At 41.4% G+C, this 14,587-nt stretch overlaps 3 protein-coding genes across 5 annotated transcripts; 2 read left to right on the top strand and 1 right to left on the bottom strand.

Moving 5' to 3' along the window:
* Positions 1-205: 205 nt before the first annotated feature.
* On the top strand, positions 206-5,275 carry LOC106421095 (3beta-hydroxysteroid-dehydrogenase/decarboxylase). Its single transcript, XM_022719036.2, has 12 exons — positions 206-605; positions 724-813; positions 885-1,018; positions 1,108-1,278; positions 1,465-1,581; positions 1,671-1,750; positions 2,751-2,943; positions 3,032-3,134; positions 3,467-3,641; positions 3,774-3,933; positions 4,021-4,087; positions 4,168-5,275. The coding sequence occupies exons 1-12, from the start codon at positions 359-361 to the stop codon at positions 4,326-4,328; spliced, it is 1,698 nt and encodes a 565-aa protein (XP_022574757.1). The 5' UTR covers positions 206-358; the 3' UTR covers positions 4,329-5,275.
* On the top strand, positions 4,662-10,225 carry LOC106421165 (flowering time control protein FPA). Of its 3 annotated transcripts, XM_048780408.1 has the most exons (8): positions 4,868-5,101; positions 5,607-5,683; positions 6,545-6,787; positions 6,871-6,930; positions 7,024-7,351; positions 7,430-7,829; positions 7,896-9,133; positions 9,962-10,225. In XM_048780408.1, the coding sequence occupies exons 3-7, from the start codon at positions 6,719-6,721 to the stop codon at positions 9,097-9,099; spliced, it is 2,061 nt and encodes a 686-aa protein (XP_048636365.1). In that variant the 5' UTR covers positions 4,868-5,101; positions 5,607-5,683; positions 6,545-6,718; the 3' UTR covers positions 9,100-9,133; positions 9,962-10,225. The 3 variants fall into 3 exon arrangements, with proteins under 3 accessions (XP_048636364.1, XP_013717461.1, XP_048636365.1); XM_048780407.1 differs by lacking the exon at positions 5,607-5,683 and having other exon boundaries at positions 4,662-5,101; positions 7,896-9,128; XM_013862007.3 differs by lacking the exon at positions 5,607-5,683 and having other exon boundaries at positions 4,662-5,101.
* A 72-nt stretch (positions 10,226-10,297) lies between these two features.
* Positions 10,298-14,459, bottom strand: LOC106421164 (putative pentatricopeptide repeat-containing protein At5g09950). Its single transcript, XM_013862005.3, has 6 exons — positions 14,163-14,459; positions 14,018-14,076; positions 10,992-13,918; positions 10,833-10,916; positions 10,675-10,757; positions 10,298-10,515 (listed from the first exon to the last, which is right to left on the bottom strand). The coding sequence occupies exons 1-3, from the start codon at positions 14,335-14,337 to the stop codon at positions 11,009-11,011; spliced, it is 3,144 nt and encodes a 1,047-aa protein (XP_013717459.1). The 5' UTR covers positions 14,338-14,459; the 3' UTR covers positions 10,298-10,515; positions 10,675-10,757; positions 10,833-10,916; positions 10,992-11,008.
* Between the last annotated feature and the right edge of the window lie 128 nt (positions 14,460-14,587).

Raw genomic sequence — 14,587 nt, 5'->3', positions numbered from 1 at the left:
AAAAATTCCATTTTTAATCAATTATATAGATTAGTAGATAATAAATTTACACTAAAAATTTAACAAAAAAAAGCAGTGTTAAAAATATATTGTTATATGTAGTTTTATAGTAAATTGTTAATATTATTATTGTTAGACGGTCGAATTTTATTTACAGTACCCTAATAATAGATGAAAACGCTAATAGTTTTTTAGCTAGTGGAGAGGTTACATTACGATTCAGCTGCTTTTTATTTTTCTGCGTTTTGCAATTTGCACCCACTGATCTACCTCGCGACTCGTCCTTTCTCTCCGAGTTGACTCGCGAGTTATATATATCGAGAGAAAGGCGATAGTACGATAGAGCTTACGGTTAACAATGGACGACGAAGCCGTTCGTGGCGATTCTCGACTCAACACCTGCGTCGTCCTCAACGGACGAGGCTTCGTTGGCCGATCGCTCGTCTCCAGATTGCTCCGGCTCGGAAACTGGACGGTCCGAGTCGCTGATTCCGCTCAGACTCTCAATCTCGACGAGTCCGATTCGGTCCTCGTCGACGCTCTCTCCTCCGGCCGCGCTTCGTATCACTGCGTCGATGTTCGCGATAAACCTCAGATCGTTAAAGGTTCGTTGCTTCTTCTTCGTTCCGTTGCACTTATCGTTTGGATCGTGGAAGAATGAGATTTAGGTTATGATTTGAGATTTGATTGTAACGTTGTATATGGCTCTCTTGTTGATTCCAGTTACTGAAGGCTCGTACGTTGTGTTCTACATGGGAGCTGATGATTTGCGTTCACATGATTACTTTTATTGCTACAAGGTTTTGGTTCAAGGTAAAAGGACCTTTACTCGCTTTTATATCGTTGAGTTTTGAGTGTTTAATCGAGTTCTTTGGCTCCAATAGGTACGAGGAATGTGATATCCGCTTGTTGCGAGTCTGGAGTTAGAAAACTTATCTACAACAGTACTGCTGACGTTGTGTTTGACGGTTCTGAAGCTATTCGTGATGGTGATGAATCCTTGAGACGTCCTTTGAAGGTAGTCCCTGAGGATGATTGTTTTTTTTTTGTTCTTTGTTTTTTGTTCAGGAATGAATGATATCTGTTTTTGCTCTGATTCTGTTGCAGTTTCCGTCCATGTTGACAGACTTCAAAGCTCAAGCGGAAGCGTTGATTAAGTTTGCTAACAACCGTGATGGTTTGTTAACTTGTGCACTTCGCTCGAGCATTGTGTTTGGACCTGGTGATACTGAGTTTGTTCCTTTCCTTGTGAATCTAGCCAAATCTGGATATGCAAAGGTTTGGCTATATTTCATCTGTTGTTATGTTGTTGTTGTTTGCATTGTTGGATTATGTTATAATGGGAATCATGTTACCATTTTATCATATTGTGATGCCATGGGGTTTTACCGTTGGATGGCATATTCCTTAAGCTTCGGTTTTTCTTTTAGTGAGGAATGACTGTTTTCTTTTTCAATATTTCAGTTTAAAATCGGAAATGGTGAAAATTTGTCTGATTTCACTTACTCTGACAACGTTGCTCATGCGCATATTTGTGCCGTGGATGCACTAGATTCACATATGGAATCTGTAGCTGGAAAGGTAACCATGGTGCACATGTAGTTGCCAAACCTTTTCTGAAAGCGCACAACTGTTATATATGATGAAGTTTTCTTGTTGATTATTTGCAGGAATTCTTTATCACTAACCTCAAGCCTGTCAAGTTCTGGGACTTTGTAAGCCACATCGTTGAAGGTTTGGGATACCCGAGGTAAATGAACATTTAAATAGTTGCTGATAAAAGAAAACCTGTTTAGAATTCCTTCTTTATGCTGTTTCCTGATTGTCCTGTGTCTGCTTCATGGCGAATAAAGATCTGTCAGAATTCTGAACCCACCGTTAACTTTTCCTCCTTAAAAGCATCTGCATTCTTATCATCTTTCTGTTGATAAATATCATGAACTACCTTATCTGGTGGGACTGCTTCTAGTGCTGGGAATATGAATCATTATCCGCGGGCCCCGCCCCATTTGACCCGCTGCGGGGCGGGTGCGGGTCGAGTAATTTGAAAATTTTGGTTCGCGGGTGCGGGTGCGGGTTGAGTGATTTTTATGCGGGGCGGGTGCGGGTCAGCCAAAATTCAGTGCGGGTATCCGCCAACCCGCAAAAACTTAAAAAAAAAAGATTTTTTTTGAAAATATTATTTTTAAATAGAAAATTTTTAAAAAATAATTTAATTTTAATTATAAATAGATTAATATTTATTATTTTTAATAAAAAATATTTAAAATATTAAATTTTATTGTTATTTTTAATAAAAAATATTTAAAATATTAAATTTTATTGTTATTTTAATAAAAAATATTTAAATTAATAATTTTTAATATTATTAATATTATCCGCGGGTCTAGCGGATCACCCGCGGGTTTTAGCGGGGCGGGTGCGGATTTCATATTTTCTTCTTGCGGGTTAAGCGGGTCAAATTTTTTAAGTAAAAAAAATCAGTTTACCCGCGGGTTGGCGGGTCAGCGGGGCGGGTTTGACCCGCAACCCAGCTCTAACTGCTTCGAGTAGGGCCGTATTTATTGTCATTTTTTCTAGCAGATATTTCAATGGTGTTTCCATGTGTTGTATTTACTATATTGTACATTGTCCTATATGTTTTAATTCTCTTATTTCCTTGGGTATTTTATCATTTTGAAAAACTTCAGATCCTTAAAGCCATGTTTCTGGTTTACGTAATTTGATGCTTTTCTTGTCTTTTATTGCAGACCATCCACTAAACTTCCTGTTCCACTGGTTTCGTTTGTCTTGTCACTTCTTAAATGGACACAAGAAAAGGAGGGCACTGGAGGTTATTATGACACAGCTCATCAGTTTGCTCTCTTAGCTTCCTCAACGAGAACTTTTAACTGCAATGCTGCTAAGAAGCATCTTGGTTACACACCTGTTGTGACACTTGAAGTGAGTTCAGTTTAGATAATATTTCGCTTCATCATATTCAGCTGCTTGGTAGTACCCTTGGTCACAATAGCTCTTGTTGAATTCGTAGGATGGCATTGCATCAACGGTTCAGTGGTTCTCTCGCGATCTTGAGAAATCTGATGATACGGCCATTCAATCTAAAGCAGATCAGCTTCTTGGTTGTGGAAAAGGTTAGAACCATCTCCCCAGTAACAGTTATAATGATTGATTGATATGTTCTTGGGTAAGTATCTCGCTACATTGCTTTAAGCCTGTTTCTTATTTAGCTACGGATATGATGCATATTTAATGCAAATAAGGCTTAACCTGGAAACAATCTGTCTCTACTCTTACTTAGATTCCTTGCTTCTAGAAATCTAAAACATGCTGATGCATCTGCTTGGTCCTTTTACATTCGCTTCTAGACCATATGATGTAATGCATAATTAAACTCTATGCACATCCTGTCTATGCAAGTATTAATCTCTTTAAATTGACCATTTTTTATTTTATGTATATGCAGTTGCAGACATCTTACTGTGGAGAAATGAGAAGAATACATTTGTTTCTTTTGTTGTCCTCAACTTGTTATATTACTGGTTCTTCTCTTCTGGAAGCACATTTACTTCATCTGCAGCCCAACTTCTGTTTGTACTTGCTGTTGCTCTCTATGGACTCTCTTTTGTGCCGTCAAAGATGTAAGTTCTGGTTCCAAATAGTGTCTTTCCCTTAACCACTCTAGAAAACAGTGAACGTGTTTTGTGATACTAGAATCATCCAACTCTGATGCATCCATTCTTATGAAATCAATTATTGTACTTTTTCGACAGCTTTGGGTTTCTTCAAGTCAAGAAAATACCTCCGTGGAGATTTGAGATCTCGGAGTCTGCAGTGAGAGATCTTAGCAGGGATATCGTAGTTGCATGGAACCACGGAGTTCGCAGTTTAAATTCATTAAGCAGAGGAGGAGACTGGATCAAGTTCTTCAAGGTACAATTTTACATACTACTCACTTCTCTAATGCTCACAAAACATGATAAAAACTCACTTCTCTCGTTTACTCGAATAAAAAAACAGATTGCAGGATCACTATATCTCATCAAACTGCTCGTATCCCGTTCCTTGGCAACATTTCTCTTCACAGGTACACAAAACTTTTGGTTTCTCTACATATCTTCCTTATCCATTACTGTTTTCCTGACCATAACATTGAATAATTTACAGCGATGTCATTCTCCTTCACTGCCTTCTTCGTCTATGAGCAATACGAGGTTGAGCTCTATCACATAGCCCGGATCTTCATCGAATGCTTAACAGTTGTTAAAGAAATGGCGCTGAAGAATCTGCCTCTACCTGATGCTTCATCTAAACCAATGTTCATGTGAAAGCTTCCAAGTCAAGGCGACAATCTCAGAGACTAACATCAGTTACTAAATGTCTATATACTTGCAAAGATGCTATTAAAAAGTTCTTATTTTCAGACTGTAATTTGGTGACAGACGATTGAACAATAATTTTTACGAATTTGCCATGATTAATTTACGAATTTGCCAAAATTACTATAAAACGCACCGTTTCGACCTACTTCGCAGAATCCAAAAAGAAAATAGTTATATACTTATTTTTTTAATTTGTTTATTTTATCCTTTAAAGAGCCGCCGCAAGGATTGGATCGCTCTTTATCTCTCTATCTTCAATCTCGACCTAGGGTTCTCTCTCTCGTCTTCTCTTTAGGTACAATTTGAAGACGAATCCATCTCTCTCTCTCTGATTGTTCTCTAGCTCAACGAACTATCGATTCATCGCTCAATTCCATCTCCTGGATATTCGAATCCCGAGCCTTAGCATCTCCGATTCAACCAAACCACACCTCTGTACGATGGCGGCAGCGATGAAGCCCTTCAGAGGACGCGAATCCGACGATTCCGGCTTCACATCGAACAATCTATGGGTGGGCAGCATCACGATGGATACGACGGAGTCAGATCTGACGGAATTATTCGGAAGGTTCGGCGACATCGACAGAATCACGGCCTATTCGTCCCGCGGATTCGCGTTTATATACTACCGACACGTGGAGGAAGCGGTGGCGGCGAAGGAGGCGCTACAGGGGACGAATCTGAACGGGGGACTGTTGAAGATCCAATACGCGCGACCGGTTTGTTCTAATCTCCTTGATTCGTTAGGATTATCAAATAATATTCGTTTGTTTGTTGACTTTGATTGTCTCGTATCGATGATTACACTGTTTTCGCGAATTCAAACTACTCTAGGTTTGTTTATTAACTTTGATTGTTTCTTATCAATGATTACAAAACTGTGCCCCGATTCATCCTATAGGTTTAGATAAGTTGATTGAGTCCTCGTACAAATCAAAATCACAAACCAAAATCTAGATCTATGTATTTTTTTTTTCTTGGGCTGATTTGCAATTTGACGTCGAAACGTAAAAGGAGAAGCGCAGGTCTCTGAATAATTTGCAACGATCTAATCAAACTCGTGCCAAGTAAACTTACACGATAACTAGTACTGAGTGAGCTGCAAAAGAATGCATCAACACACAAGTTTTAATTCGTTAGAGAGTTTTGCAGTAAAAGGTTGATTCAATAGTAGTCGTTGTTGATTCGGCCGCCGACAGTAGTCTGATTTCATGTTCGCTGCAGATGGGCGGCGACGTTAGCTTAATCTCACAAGACTTGAGTACGAATGAATTGCGTACCGTACCCGAAATTTCGCAAAGGTAAAAATTGGGAAGGTAAAGAAAATCAGAAATTGGAGTTTCAAGTGAAAACAAACTGGGTGAAGAAATTTGTATTAAGGCGCTGATATATTAGTACTCCAGATGTTTAAATTTTTACTGAACCGCTGACAATTTCGTATCAGCCGTTGGAGAGCTTTGGCTTTGTTTTGCAAGTCGATTTGCGTCGTGGTTACTCATCTTTCGTCAATCAGTCAGAAGTCATTGATGAAATACTTACAAACAGTAGAAGTGGCGTCTCCTGTAATGTCCATATCACCCTGGTTACCTCCTGCGTGTCTTGCCGTACATACAATCTCGTCGTTCCCAGCTCAGTTACTTTGCGAGTTGCTTTGTATATTCGGTCCCAGCCACTCTGCGGTGATCAAGACAAAGATTCCTTTTCCATACAGTGTTTAAGGTCTCCTCGGCTTTGAGCTTTTGACCGATGCCCACGGGATTTGTATAATTGTGACTCAGCCAAGTCTATATGGGTTTAGCATATTCAATCTGCAGTGATCAAGACAAAGATTCCTTCCCCTACAGTTTTAACGTCTCTTGGGACTCAGCCAAGTGTGCCATGATAAAGACAAGTATGCGTAGTCGACAGTGTTTATGTCTCCTGCAGACAGAACGTGTGTTTAGTCAGGAGAAACACTGATTAATAGATGACGAGTATTTGTTATCCTACCTTGCGTCTTTAGGATAGCAATTGATATGAATTGGTGACGTGTTCTTGAAATTATTGTTTGATGTGTGTTTAAGTTCCATGATTGTTTGATGCTTTGATATATTCGAAATTCTATGCTTGGTAATATATTATCGTATCGCCTTCTTATCGAAACCTTCTGTGTTGTCTTGCAGGCAAAGCCTTGTAAGAGTCTTTGGGTGGGAGGAATCAGCTCGAGTGTCTCAAAGGATGACCTGGAGGAAGAGTTCAGTAAATTTGGAAAAATCGAGGATCTTAGGTTCCTCAGGGAACGCAAGACAGCTTTCATTGATTACTACGACATTGACGCTGCCTTGCAGGCAAGGAACATGAACGGCCAGCGAATGGGTGGTAGCTACCTCCGCGTTGATTTTCTCCGCTCACAAGCCCCAAGAAAAGTAACCGTTCTTGTAACACTTTTTTACTTATGAAAACGCTCTACCAACAGTTCATATTCTGACTTTGTATTTTTTATCTTTAGGAACAATGGGCTGGCTCTTACGATAACAGGAATGGCAATGTGATGAATCACAAACCTCAGGTTCGTTTTAAAATGTTCAAAAAAATACAGTTTGTTTCTTGTTTCTGCTTATATGTGTATGATGTTAATTAGCTTTTGACGTTTTGTTAATAGTATCCTCACTCACATGAGGATCCCAGAGGAGACGACCAGCCAAGTAAAGTTCTGTGGATTGGATACCCTCCTTCTGTTCAGATAGATGAGCAAATGCTACACAACGCAATGATACTCTTCGGTGAGATCGAGAGGAAGAAAAGTTACCCGTCTAGGCATTTCTCACTTGTGGAGTTTAGGAGCGTGGACGAAGCTCGCCAAGCCAAGGAAGGGCTGCAGGGGAGGTTATTCAAAGATCCTAGAATCACAATCATGTACTCGAACGATGAGATACCTCCTGAGCAAGATGATAATAGTTTTTATTCTGGTGTGAAACGTTCAAGGCCAGGTATGTTCATTGTATTTTCTCCTCCCTATTCCACTGAAGCACTTTAGAGGTAGTAATGACGTTCTTGTAATGTTTCAGAATACAATGACGTTATTGGCATGGAGCCAAACTGGAGGAGGCCATCTCCTAATGGAACTGGGATACTTCCATCACCAGCAGGACATGGAATCCTCCCGTCTCCTGGACAAGGCATGAGGAACCACCCTATGAGGTCCAACCCCGGTTCTTGGGAAGGATATGATCCTACTCTGATGGACAGAGAAAACAAACGAACCAGAAGAGATGGATCGGAGGACGGTTTTACTCCAATGGGTGTAGTAGATGAGAGGTCGTTTGGGCGTGGCTCAGTTGCTGCTAGGCCGCCTATCCGTGGCTACGGTGATTCTGATTACATTTGGAGAGGAATGATTGCAAAGGGTGGGACTCCCGTCTGTTGTGCTCGTTGTGTACCTATTGGAAAAGGGATCGAGACTAAGCTGTAAGTATATGTTTTCTATTAGATATGTATGGGTGGTGCTGATGCATTTTTAATTGTTTTTTACAGCCCTGAGGTGGTGAATTGTTCAGCAAGAACTGGCTTGGACATGCTCGCCAAGCACTACACTGAAGCCATTGGATTTGAGATTGTTTACTTCTTACCAGACAGTGAAGAAGATTTTGCGTCTTACACTGAGTTTCTCCGCTACCTCGGTTCAAAAGATCGAGCGGGGGTTGCCAAATTAGACGACGGAACTACTTTGTTCTTGGTGCCTCCATCTGATTTCTTAACTGACGTACTCAAAGTGACCGGTCCTGAGCGGCTGTACGGCGTTGTTCTCAAGCTGCCCCCACCAGCCGCTCCTGTTGCAGCATCGTACAGACAAGAGTCTCAGTCGAATCCTCTGTCTTATATGGATCAGTCCCGGGATTCACCTGCCAATACCGGTCACAGCTTTTATCCTCCGAGGGGTGCTGCTGCACCAGAACAGTCGAGACCATCGGTTAGCGAGCCTCTCAGGTTACCTAACAATGCTGCGTCTCAAGCTGGGGTTAGTTTAACCCCGGAGCTTTTAGCTACTCTGGCGTCTTTTCTCCCTGCAACTTCTTCTCAATCTGCTGCTCCTGAGAGTCACCAAACTATGTCAGTTGCTTCCACTGTGCCTCACTACAATGGAGAAGCACCGTCTTCTCAAGCTTGGAATAGAGATCCGCAAAATTATGGAAATCAGTACAATCCAGCTGGACAACTACCTCCTCCTCCGCCTCCGCGTTACGCTCCGGCTTCAAACAACTCCAATCCCAACTACTCCAGTGGAATGGTCCATAGCAACATGCAGTACCAAGGCCAATCTGTTAACATGCCCCAGATGACTCATAATAACTACGCCATGTACAATCAGGGTTCCTCAAATCATCCTGTTTCTCAGCCTATGACGCAGCAGTACCAGCCAGAAGGTTCAGTACCAAGCCAAAACTATGGTCCGGTTCCAAGTTATCAGCAAGGTAACTATCATGGTGTAGCAACGAATCAGGCGCATAACTTAAATCATTCCCAATATCAAGCTGCCATGCAACCACCACCAGCCGACATGTCGAACTTAGAGCCACAAAGCCAACCTATGCTCTCTGGGGCTGGACAGGGTACAACAGATGGGGAGAAGGACGAAAGGTACCAGAAGACACTGCAGTTCGCAGCAAGCCTTCTCCAACAGATTAAACAGAATCAGCAGCAACCGCCTTCAGGTTCTCCGGCTGGACAGCGGCCTTGAAACTAAGCTCCACCTCGCTATCATAATCTGTAAGGTAATTATCTCAATCATCTATGCGTTACTTGATTATTGAGTTGAATGTGCATTATGCTTTACCAAAATATACTAGTCTGATCCTTGCTTGCTGGCATATGATGATACCTGTGCTTGCTCTCTGTCGTTTTTCTTGTAAGCTATTTGCATTTCTGATGAGTTTTTTAAACTAAAAAGTGGCGTTTTAGTCTGCATTTTTATTTATTTAGGGAATATGAAATTTTGTGAACAATAGCATAGGGCTGCTTTGTTGAATATACACGTCCTCTATTTGTTGGTATTCTTCCTGCATTTATTTTGTTAGTAGTATACCCACAACATCTAATCTAGTAGTGTACTTAAGAAATGTAGATCTTGCTTTTTCTTTAATTCCCTTTTGTTGTCTCGGAGCTGACAGCGTATTAACGGTTGCTTAGTAGCATTTCAGTTTGTAAATTCTGGCTTCGTAAATGCCATATGTACATACTTTGTGATTAGGATTTTTAATTGCTTGTATAGAATATAACAACCGTTGATTCAGCTTACAAAACTCTCCTCTAATGACAAGATAAATAATTTTATAGAAAGTTGTTCATCTTGCGTTGTTGCAACTTCTCTGTTGAGCCACATGAAAATGATCTGATCGCAATACTACAATTCGACTTAAAATGCTCTTCGAAAAAAGCGCAGATAAACAGTTTGACGGTACATATAATACAAGTACATTCCTAAGCTCGTAAAAAAACGGATTCACTTGTGATTTGTCTGCTTTATGAGTTGGAGAAAAGTGGAGGAAAGAAGCTTAAGAGAAGCCGTGTCGCTAACTCATACTTGTTGTGAAACTGTGTAGGTGGTGATTTGAAAAGCCCCCGTTGAGCATGCTACAACATACCCGAGCAAGAGAGAGTTTTTTTTGTAAGATGCTCAAGTGTCCAAGCCAGATTAGGTCCTGCTACCGCAACCAATCGCTCCTAGCTCGTCTTTGTTTTTTTCTTCATTGGTTTGTGATATTTGGAAGAAAAGGCTGTGTAAAATTAATGTGATTTTGGATCTTTTATATACTTTTTTCCGAATTAGTTTTCTGTTGTTTCAATAAAACAAATCTTCCGCATGATCTCCTTTTGTTTTGTTTGTTAAATCACTTGATAGTGTTACTACTACTTCCTGTCTAACCTTTAACGCCAAATGAAATTAACATATAACACCTTTATAACAAACGAACACACTATTGCTTACATACAGTTATATGATAAAAAAAAAGGTGAAAAATATGGTTTTGTTGACTACCATAAGTGAATCTTGGGGACTACATGAAGGAAGACGCAAAGCTTCCACCACTCTTATACTCTGCTGTGGATAGTCACATGCCTTCAAAATAGCTTACTTTCCTCATTTTCGACATACCTTATTTAATCGATTCACAAAGGAGTGTGAGTAATCATACTATCATGTTCAAGGAAAGTTAAATCTATAGAAAAATGCATGTGAAAATAGATGAAGCGAAGCTGCTACTCGTAATGCACGTGTTGGTGAGTAAAGTGACTGTGGTACGCGGAATATTACCTTTCCTGGAATGTTGGGATCCCACAAGCGCAAATGAGATGGTTGATCATGGATCATCATATGAGCTCCTTCCCACATCTTGCCTAACAAAATTTTAAGGCTATTATGAATATTCAACTCTTAACAGAACCGAAACGCACATATTTTATGTAACTCACTTATTTGATGCATCTCAACTTCGCTTTCCAGAAGCAGAAAGAACAATGGTTTAGTGAATAAGCGCTGAATCCAAGTAAAATCACCTGAAGATAAACAGAACACACATGAAACAAAACATTGGAAAGAATCTTTGATTTGAGGTTGAATGGTCTTCTTACCTTTGAGACTCACGCAATCACCAGAAATCTTTGCATGAACATTCACCGTCTTGAAAATGATGAAACCTGTTTGAATCTCTTAGGATTATCTGTCTCCCTTCGATCTTTGATATATACTTGAAAGCAGAGTGACAATCACCACACACTCTCAGATTCTTCATTATCCTGATGGGCAGCGTAGAGTTCCTCTGTGTCATGAGAACAAAAGCTACAGCGAGCTTCTCGCTATGATAACTCAGAATCTCTTCCTTGTTCTCTTGCTCTAGATCATACAAAGCGAATCCCGTCTGCGGCACGTAACCTGCATCCCTCATCTTCCTATTAAGCTCCTTGAGCTTCTCGTAGATCATATCAGCGTCTGGATGTGACTTATCCCCAGCTGCAAACATATGAACTCCATCTTTCATGGTCACCCAACTGTAACCAGCTTCCTTCTTCACTTCCGCATCTTTCATCTTCTTCCTCGCTTCTACTAAATCTTCCCATCTTCCTCCAGCAGCATACATGTTACCAAGCAGCACATAGTTTACAGCGTTCTCTGGCTCTAACTGAAACAGCATTTCTGCTGCTTTCCTCCCTAGCTCTGCTTTACGACCATTGGCTCTGCAACAAGCGCCCAGCACAGTTCTCCATATGAGAACATTAGGCTTCATCGGCATCTTATCGATGAACTCTTCCAACTTATCTAGCTCACCCGCACGGCCTAGCAAGTCAGCCATACACGAGAAGTGCTCAATCCTAGGAGCTAAGCCATAACAATCACTCATAGATTCGAAATGTTTAAACCCTTCTTTAACCAAACCGGCATGGCTACAAGCCGACAACACTCCCACGAAGGTAACATGATCAGGCGGTGTTTGTCCATCGAGCTTCATATCCTCAAAAAGCTTCAAAGCTTCTTCTCCTTCCCCATGTCGTGCGTAGCCAGAGATCATCGAGTTCCAAGAATATGAATTCTTCACAGGCATCGCGTTAAAGAACCTCAAAGCGTAATCTAGTCTACCACATTTTGAGTACATGTCGACGAGCGCACTCCCAACCACCACGTCAGATTCCAAACAAGCTCTCACCGAGCAGGCGTGCACTTCCATCCCACGCTCCAGCGTCGCAACCGAAGCAAACGCGCTGAGAACAGTCGCGTACATGAAGTTATCCAATCTCTGACCTCTCTGCAGCATAAAACAAACCAAGTCCAAGGCCTTGGGGAGGAGATCATTATGTATATAACCAGAGATCATCGAGTTCCAAGTCACATCATCTCTTCTCTCTGACATTCTAGAAAATAGCTTCTCGCACTCCTCCATCTCCTCGCACTTTCCATAGCAAGCTATCAGCGCGTTCTCAATGGTTGCTTCATCTGTGATACTGTACTTTAAAGCTAGCGCGTGTATCTGCTTGCCGAGCTCACCGAATGAGAGGGATGAGACAGCTGAGAGAACGCTTGAAAAGGTTATTCTGTTGAGTTTCTGTCCAGCTCGCAGCGCGTTCATGAAACATGACACTGCTTCGGGTACTGACCCTTCTGAGCTAGCTAAAGCGCCTATCATGGCATTCCAAGAGACCTGATCACGCTCTGGCATGAAGGAGAATATTCTACGACATTCTTTGACATAGCCTGTCTCTGCGTAGAGTGTGATAAGCGCATTTGAAACCGAAACATTGAAATCAAGCCCCAATCTGAGGCTTTCTCCATGAATCTGTTGTCCTGCTCTACCCCACTTCAAGCTAGCGCATGAGCTCAGTGAACTAATCAGTGCGAAACTTCCAGGCGAGATTCCATGTCGTCTCATGCTTTGGTAGCGCTCCAAAGCTTCTTGAAAACAGCCGTTTTGGTCAAGACCAGTGATCATGGAGTTCCAGGAGACAGAATCTTTCTCCATCATGAAACGGAACACACGTCTGGCATCATCTATTGACCCGCACTTAGCGTACATATTAACAAGTCCGTTTCCTATCCCGACCATGGAATCAACTAAGCCGGTTGTTATCACATGTCCATGAACCTCTCTGCCTTTTCTCAGACCTACTTCCTCAGCTAGATAATACTCAGGAAACGAGCTTAGGAGATTCACATATGACTCAGGATTCACATCAATCATGTTTTTCATATCCATAAAGAGCTTACTTGCTTCCTCTCCACGTTTCTGCCGCACAAGACCAACCATTAGACCGTTCAACGTCACCGCGTTTCTCGTTTCCATCTGATTAAAAACTTCCTTAGCGTAACTCAGTTCACCAGACTTTGCAAACGCACTCACCAATCCACTTCCAACGAATAGATCAGAAAGGAAACCAATTTTTTGGACAGCGCACATGATCTGTTTGAGCAAACTAACATCAGTGAGAGAACAAGCAGCAGTTACAAGAGTACCGAAAGTATACTCCGTTGGTCTAGAATCATCGCACTGCATGGTGGAGAACATCTTAAACGCAGATCTCAAATCCCCAGCCCCTGAATACACAGATATGACCGAGTTCCACGAAACAGAGTTTTTAACTCTTATGTCATCGAAAGCACGAAGAGCAGAACCAAGAGACCCTATGCATTTCCAGTACATTGATATGAGGACATTCGAAACTACTGCATTGAATGCGTAGGAGAGTTTGAACATTAGGCCGTGAAGCTGTCTCCCGAAAAGCTTCCCCACAGAATCTTCTAACTCCTGACAAGCTTTAAGCGCGCTAGCGAAAGCGTAGGGATTCGAGAAAACTCCTTCTCTAATCATGTTTCTTAAGAGCAATAAGGCTTCTTTATGTTGTCCGTTACGGTTATACCCTGAAACAACGCATGCCCATGTGACAGAGTTCCTCTGAGGCATTTCGTCGAACAGGTTACGCGCAGAGACTGAATCACCCTTCTCGAAATAAGCATTGATGTGACTGTTGCACAAGTAGACATCGTTATCTCCTCTATCTCCAACGCAGCTCTAAACAAACAAAAAGGAAGCAAATTTAACAAACAGGGCTTTAGGACAGTGAAGAGTAAGACTTAAGCTTTAGAAACGACAATGAGACAGAACACAAACCTGTTCTCGTCTCCAATGTGGGAGAATCTTATCAAGTGCCACGGGTATGATGTGTGATCCTACAAATGCGAAATTTGAGAGTTAAATTGCGAAGATAGAAACAGAGAGCAAGTAACTGAAAGATTAGTACTTTTGAGAAACAGACCTACTTCAGCTTCTTTCTCGACAACATCGTACTCTGTCGGCTCTCTTGCTGCTTCGTTGCTGACATATCTACTCCTGTTTACAGCTAAAGTCTTCGAATTTGCAGTTAAAGCTCGCGACTTTCGCAACAACTCGGTGGAATTAGGATACCCAGATCGAGGAACGAGCCTATGCATGATCTCACTGATTAAACTAAGAGACTCGCCCTGAAGAGCAAGCGAGTGCTCTGCTCCGGTGTGCCGAGAAAAAAAAAAGAAAATTAAATCGAAAAAGGTCTGTTAAGTCTTACACCAAGTTAACATGAGCTTAACCCACATGGGGTTTAATTTTATTTACTAACCTTTTTTGTCACTTAATTTTTTTACCATGGTAAGTGGGTGCAAGCAACACATTGCTTAACAAGCCTTAGGACAACATGAGGTAACA

The sequence above is a fragment of the Brassica napus genome, chromosome A5 (genome assembly GCF_020379485.1).
Source record: "Brassica napus cultivar Da-Ae chromosome A5, Da-Ae, whole genome shotgun sequence".
NCBI lineage: Eukaryota > Viridiplantae > Streptophyta > Magnoliopsida > Brassicales > Brassicaceae > Brassica > Brassica napus.
The sequence above is the reverse complement of the archived record's forward strand: the minus strand, read 5'-3'. Positions and strand labels throughout refer to the sequence as shown.